This window comes from Tinamus guttatus, unplaced genomic scaffold (assembly GCF_059628265.1).
Source record: "Tinamus guttatus ecotype Peru unplaced genomic scaffold, ASM5962826v1 Tinamus_guttatus_pri_ptg000049l, whole genome shotgun sequence".
Classification (NCBI taxonomy): domain Eukaryota; kingdom Metazoa; phylum Chordata; class Aves; order Tinamiformes; family Tinamidae; genus Tinamus; species Tinamus guttatus.
Window position 1 is genome coordinate 696586 of NW_028288583.1, and position 6968 is coordinate 703553.

General features: G+C 47.8%; 1 protein-coding gene across 1 annotated transcript; it reads left to right on the forward strand.

Moving 5' to 3' along the window:
- The first annotated feature begins 216 nt into the window (after positions 1 to 216).
- Positions 217 to 6968, forward strand: TIMM17A (translocase of inner mitochondrial membrane 17A). Its single transcript, XM_088539803.1, has 6 exons — positions 217 to 293; positions 2479 to 2578; positions 3192 to 3255; positions 4310 to 4438; positions 4828 to 4938; positions 6657 to 6968. Exons 1-6 carry the CDS (start codon positions 268 to 270, stop codon positions 6725 to 6727), a joined length of 501 nt encoding a protein of 166 aa, XP_088395929.1. The 5' UTR covers positions 217 to 267; the 3' UTR covers positions 6728 to 6968.

The following is a 6968-nucleotide window of genomic DNA, read 5'->3' on the forward strand; positions in this document are numbered from 1 at the left end:
TAAGTGCTATTTATTTATGCATTTGGTGATGCTAAAGGCTCAAGCTTTATTTCTTTATCTTTTTATTTACGTAGGCGATGACGTCAGCTGCCGCCGCTCCAGCCGCGGCGCCCTGAGGCGCGAGAGGGGCGCGGGACAGACCGCGCATGCGCAAGACCCGCCCGCGCCCCACGCTCTTCCCGCCCCCCGCTTCCCATTGGCCGGTCCCGGGGCGGGGCTTGGGCGGCGAGCCAATGGCGCGGCGGGAGGGCGGTGGAGAGGCCCAAGATGGAGGAGTACGCGCGGGAGCCCTGGTGAGCGGCGCCGCGCGGGCCGCGCCGGGCGGGGGACACAGCGAGGCCACCGGGGGCCTTGGGGACCGGGGAGGGGAACGGGGCAGCGCGCGGCCACCGCCGGCCTTGGGGACCGGGGGGGACAGCGCGCGGGGCGGGGCGGGCGGTGACCTTGGCGCTGCCGTGGCCGCCGCCGCGGGGCGGGTAGAAGCTTCCTCCTCCCTCCGCCGCGGCCGGGCTCGGTTGCGGCCGCGGAGCTGGAGCCCCGCGCGGGGCGGGCCCGGGCCCGTGTGAACACAGACAGCGCCGGCCGAGCCGCGGGACCCCGGCGCGGAGCCGGGCGGAAACGGCCCTGGGGGAGCTTCAACGCCGCGAGCTCCCCGGCCGAGCGCGCTGCCGCCTCAGCGTTCCGTTTGTGCTTATTAATGCCTATTTGTGGCTATAAATGTTTGTTTGTGCTTGTAAATGTTTTAGTCGTGGCAATAAGGTGTCTCCTCCAGAGCCTGGGCGTCTTGGCAGGTGTGCGGAGGTCTGGCTGCCCCTGCTCGTGTTTATTCACGAGGCTTTCCGCAAAACCGGGGGCAAATGGGCTAAATGCCCCGATTTGGGTTTCTTTTTCATCCTCAATCCTTTCCCATCCAATTTGATCCTTGTGTTTCTAGAGTCTACAGTGCTGGGCCGGGGATACTAATAAAACCCAGTGAATTTCTTCCCTTCCTTTTTCGTATTTTTCTCATTGGACCTCGAAGGTGACCTGGGGACTCCGCGTGCATTTGGTCCCAGTCCCTTGTTCCCCCCTGCCCCCAGCTCCTCCTTTGGGGACATCCTGCACTGGAATGGGACATCCATGGACCACGTTGCCTCCAAAAAGCAGAGCTGAAACTGGCTTTTCTCACCCGCTAGCTCTGCCCATCCCCTTCTCAGTCCCCATGCGCTCTCCTTTCAGACATATATGCATCGATTTATATATATTTTTAATTTTATTCCTATAGGCTTGCTGTAGGAACGTTGTTCAGCCTGCTGAGAGCGTATTATTTGTCTGCTGTGAGCGGTCCCATAAAATCAGAGAAGCAAGAGTGGCATTAAGCTTCTATAGAAGTGCCAAATAAAAAGTGGAGTCCTCTATTTTGTTCTTTTCTGATAGCTCACGTCAAGTGACATAAGGGTTTTTCTGTTTGTTTTTTGCATGGGGTTTCGGATGCATCTAGGATCTCCCCAGGAGCTCAGAGGAACTTGGGGATGAAATAGCTGTGGTGACATCAAAAAGATTTTCTTAAAAGCTTTTCCCAAAGAAGCTTGGGGGAGAGTCAGAAACAAAATAAGCCCCTTCACCCCCACCAATGTTTTGCATCTGAAGTCAACTTAAAACAGAGGAAAAAAATCTAGGAAGTCATTTAATGATGGACTCTCGTTAATGAACCCCCTGTGAGAGAGTCACGTTGGGCAAAACTGCCGTTCTTTGACCTTGTGGGTAGCTGGAAGGTGGCTGAGCATAATGTGTTTATATCTTCAGAAAGCTTTAACGAGAACTTTCCTAATAAGCTAACAGAGCAAGGCAGTTGTGAGGAGATGGTTTATTCATAACGGAGCCCGTCCAAAGCTGGATAGGGAATGTGGAGATCCGGCACCCCCCGCTCCTGTAGCTTTTCTTCTTGGCTTCGCTGACAACAGTGTCAAGTTCTGTGCTTGTCACCTTTTCCTAATCATTAACACACACAAAATAGGGGAAGTCGTGCAGAGACAATAAAACACAAACCAGAGCTTTTTAAAAGTTACTATTTTTCATAATTGAAGTCCCTGTAGTGTCTGCAAGACCAGAAACAGGTCATGAAAATAAGTGAAGAGCCTGGGGGAATAGGTGGAGAGACTGAAAATTTTGCAAGTTTTTTTCCTTATGGGAGGATTTCAAGTATTTTTCTTCTCTGGTTGATGCTCACCCTTCCGTGGAGACAGGTTAGACTCTTGGTGAAGTCTGCTCTGTTTTGCCCTGACATTTGTGTTCCGTTGGGTCTCTTCACCAAGCTGCATGCGAGACGCTGCAGCCGCCCGTTTGGCTTCGCTCTGCTTCTGGATGCTCCAGCATACATTTTGGTGCTGTATTTCCAGCTGGGATACGTCGCAGGCGAGAACGCTGGATCTGTTACAGTTACTTGCATGTTTTAACACGGATTTTAGCATTTTAAGATTTGCTTTTTCTTCTTTACAGTCCGTGGAGGATAGTCGATGACTGTGGAGGTGCTTTCACGATGGGAGCCATAGGAGGTGGCATCTTCCAAGCTATCAAGGGCTTCAGAAACTCCCCGGTGGTGAGTAGAACCACTTGGCTAGTGCTTTCAGAGTGCAGTTCTGCTGGTTTTTTACCCCCAATGGCAAAAATGGAAAGAAAAAATGGAGGAAGATGAAAAAGAAGAAATCCTTGCACATGGAGTGGGAATAATTAATGACCTGCATGCCGTTAATTGAAACCAGAAGCTGAAATCTGTGGAAAATACGTGGCAGTAATTCTGTGGGGTCTTGGATGGACTCTCGCTGACCGGCAGCAGTGGCCTAAATGGGACAAGCGGTGACGTTGGGTGTCTACAGCGCGAGGCAGCGATTGTAGCTTTCTGGTTTAGGTCTTGAAGACAAGTTTCCCCCTGCCTGCAGATTTATGGAAGTGACAGTTGCTAAAGAAAGTCATTTGATTTGCACAGTCTGCCTCCTGGCTGTTTCTAGCATAGAGAAGAAAAAATACTTCCCATTAATTTTCCCTGCTTACAGAAGGCACGCAGCAAAAATAGGACAAATCTGTTTCACAGGTATTTGAGGATGTTGAGGATGCTCAGAAACGTCTGCCCTGCGGCTGGTTTTGGCTCCATACAGATTGTGCCTGCAGAATTTCACTCTGTTTTATTTTAACTTGTTTCTGGTTTGTTGTAGGGTGTAAACCACCGGCTGCGGGGCAGTTTGACAGCTATTAGAACAAGAGCTCCCCAGCTAGGAGGTGGGTGTAACTTTGCATTTTTGTTACAGCTGCATTTGCACTGCTTGTTCTAGGTAACCCAGGGCAGGAATATAACAGGATGTGAGTGTGGAAGAGCCTGAGATTCTTTCCAACAGGCCAGCTGCGTTTCAGCAGGGTCTGTGGCAAGAATGAACATTCTCACATTAGAGAAAGGGAGAGGATTTGTTTTGAAATGAACATATTTGACTCATTAAAAGAAACGATCGAGCTTTGAGCTAAATGAAGTAGGTCGGTGGATATGCTGACCTGTGGCAAGCTGGGTAAAAAGTTCACTGATTTTTAAAGAAACACCAGACTCACAGAGCTGTGACTTGAGTCCCAAGGGTGTTCTGGCCTCTTGGAGGTGCCTCAGCATCAAAGTTTGCCCAGAGCTGTGTGCTTCCCGTTACGCTCCTGCAGGCAAGTTGAATTATGATACTAGAAAAGGAGCAAATGGGAGAGTAATTTGGAGTGGGGGATTGTGGTGGCCATAGCTTGTGGTGACTGTGCAAAGAGGAATCCGTCTGCCTGTTTCTCCTTGCTTCTTGTCTAGCACTGAGCTGTCACAGACATTAAGACCCTTTAAAAACTGTGTTCTGAAAACGGTTGCGTTCTCCTTGTGTCTGTCCTATAGCACAGACCAGTGCTGATCTCTCGAGGTGCCAGAATCAGCATTGGGGGAAGATGCTGAATTCTGGTACCTTCAAGCCATTACTTCAGCTTTTTCTATCTAGAACTTCTCTCAGTGAACGGACCTCCATTAGGGTGGCAGTTCCATTATAATTACAGACATTTGCTACATTTTCTGTGATTAATTTGAATCAGAGGCTTCTATAGGTGTGCATTTTGGGCAGATGCTATTTTTTTCTACATAGATTTTTTTTAAACCCATTTTTTCTTGAGGGCTCTGTTCCTTCAGAGTTTAAATAGGCTTTCATGCCTGAAGGCAAGTGTGCCAATATTGCACCATCCCTCTATGATAAGGCTCCAGTAAAGCACTGGCTGCCTCGCTGCTTGGCCTAAATTGCCTTTTTTCGCCCCAATCTTCTCTCAGGTAGCTTTGCTGTCTGGGGAGGACTCTTCTCCATGATTGACTGCAGCATGGTAAGGATGAGAGGGAAAGAAGATCCGTGGAACTCGATCACGAGCGGAGCCCTGACCGGAGCCATATTGGCCGCAAGAAGTAAGGAATGAAGCTCTGGAAAGATATGAATTAAAAAAAAAAAAGTTCCATGTTCTAAATGTGCAGTTTTTATCATTAGAATGAAGCAAAAGCAGATGATATCCAGCTTGGAATTTCCTTATAAGCACAGCAGAATGAAAGATAATCCTAAACCTTTGTCCTGTGCTTATGAAAGTGATAATTATCCTCTCAAATGTTACCCTGTTCTTTTGTTTCCTTGGGGAAGGGGGGCGGTTCTCTAGTAATTATCCTTTTGTTGGTGATGTTAATGAGGCTTAAGGATGCAAGATTGCTGCTTCTGAGTCTGCTCATAGGAGAGATTATAACTATACAATATGCCAAGTAATGCATGAAGAAAAAAGGATGTGTTTTGTACTTTTTATTTTTAGATGGACCTGTTGCCATGGTTGGATCTGCTGCCATGGGAGGGATTCTCCTAGCTTTAATCGAAGGAGCTGGTATTCTGCTAACAAGATTTGCATCCACACAGTTCCCAAACGGTAAGAAACCCTCTGGTGATGTTATTGCGAGGCTTTTATAATGCAGCTTGAACACTTGCACACTGAAAAATAGCCCTTTCTCAGGAAGCAAAGTAAGGAAACATCCTGGTTTTGAAACCTCCGCTCCTCTAAGATCATGTTCCATTATATCTTTAGAGTCCAGGTGAATGTACAGTTCAGTTATTAAAAGAAATAACTAGGGAAATGCTAGAGGTGTGGATTTGACTGTCGTGCACTTCCTTCTCTTTCTTTTCAATGTCTTTCCTACTCCCCCATTTAACAAGCATATTTTAAGCACTCAAGTCTCCCAGATAGATACGGTGATAGAAACCCCACCACAAAGCACATGTTTGTGGCCTGTAAGTAATTTTCTGTTCAGTGGAGCTCCCTGTTTCAGCTTTTCTCCTCAAATAAAAAAGATGCTGATGAACCAAGAGCTCAGACATCCCTGGTCTGTGGAATGAGCCCTTTTCCCTGTCCCCTCGTCCATCCACACAACCCTGGCCCCTGGGGTGGATGTGCTTTAGTTCAGCAGTTGGGTAGGGGGTAACGTAACAGGTTCAAAGGAGCAGCAGGTTGTGGGCAAGGGAGGTTGTTCGAGCTCTGTGCCAACGTGTGGATGGACCCTGGTTTCAGTGAGGGGTAAGGATCAGTGGGCAGAGACAACCCTTCAGAGAGGGATAGCTGTTATGGCGATGGTGTTTTTATTTTTTAAACCATTACAAAAACTGGAGCCACTTTTTTTAAGTAAAATTCAAGCTGAGATTTTGGTAGAGCCAGGTCTGTAACAACGTGCATAAATACTTGCCAAAGCCAAATACTGAACACTGGAAGGTGTCCCTCCAGCCCAAGAGCAAGGGCTCTAGTTACATCTCCAAAACCAATCATGTACTTCCAAAACAAATCATAAACGTTTTGCTGAGGCACTTTCCATCTGTATTAACTATTATTTGCATGGCAAGAGTGAGTGCAGGAGTGACTGGGAAGTCCTGCTCTGCGCTGAGCTCTGCCTCGAGGGTTGTTTTGTGCTGGGGCGGGTGCGTTTTGTGTGTTCCTCTAATGAGACGGCAACCCGTATTTTCCAGAGAGCAGAGAGGGAAGTAGGAAGTGTGACAGCTCAGGATATGCGTAGCACAGAGCAAAGTAACGTCCCGGCTTCGGTTGCCCCACCATAGGAGGAATAGAGACAAAAATAGTGTCCAAAGGAGCAGTACTAAGCCGCTAAATCCTCCTTTCAGGTTTGCTACCCATTTTGTGCAGTCTAATTTCTTCTAATCTCTTATCTTAATACAAAAGCATTTTAAATTGCCCGCTTTAGTGTAAGGTTGTCACCTGAGGGTTACAATTTAATCGCTTGCAAAGCGGCGTACCGTAAAACGCAGCCTGTTAGTAAGATGAGTCGGGAAGGCGACGCCGCGGTCGGTTCCGTTCCGCTGGCTGCTTCCTTGGCGGGCAGGTTATTCTGGGCCTGTTACAAGGTGCCCAAGTTCACCTGAAGGGCAGCAAGGCAGAGGATTCCAGCTCCTTCTGGTGACTGCAAATCCATACCTCTCCCTGCGCTCCGGGTGAAAACAGTCAAATGGAAAGTTTTGTTATTGGCTTCATCTATTTTAGAAGGGATTTTTTTATATATATAAAAAGAATCCTATGTATTCGTATTATGCTTTGTCTTTTTGTATTTATTTGTATTTATATATATTCTTTTGCTTTCCTCACAGGCCCACAGTTTTCAGAAGACCCTTCCCAGCTGCAGCCCTCTCCGTTCGGCGACTACAGGCAATACCAGTGATTAGGCTCCTTCCGATAGTTCCTCTTGTTACATGAGCTGTAATTTCAGTTGCTGGAGGACCAGGACGTGGTGGGTTGCAACGCCAGCGGCAGTCCCGTATACAAACGATGCCAAGAGGATCTTCGGAGCTTCCCTGTGTAACGGAGAACTTTCAGAAGAGGATTGAGATATTTATTCCTAATAGATTCCATTGCTGTAATGTTCATACGTGTCTGGTAGAATACAAGGCGATTTAAGACAA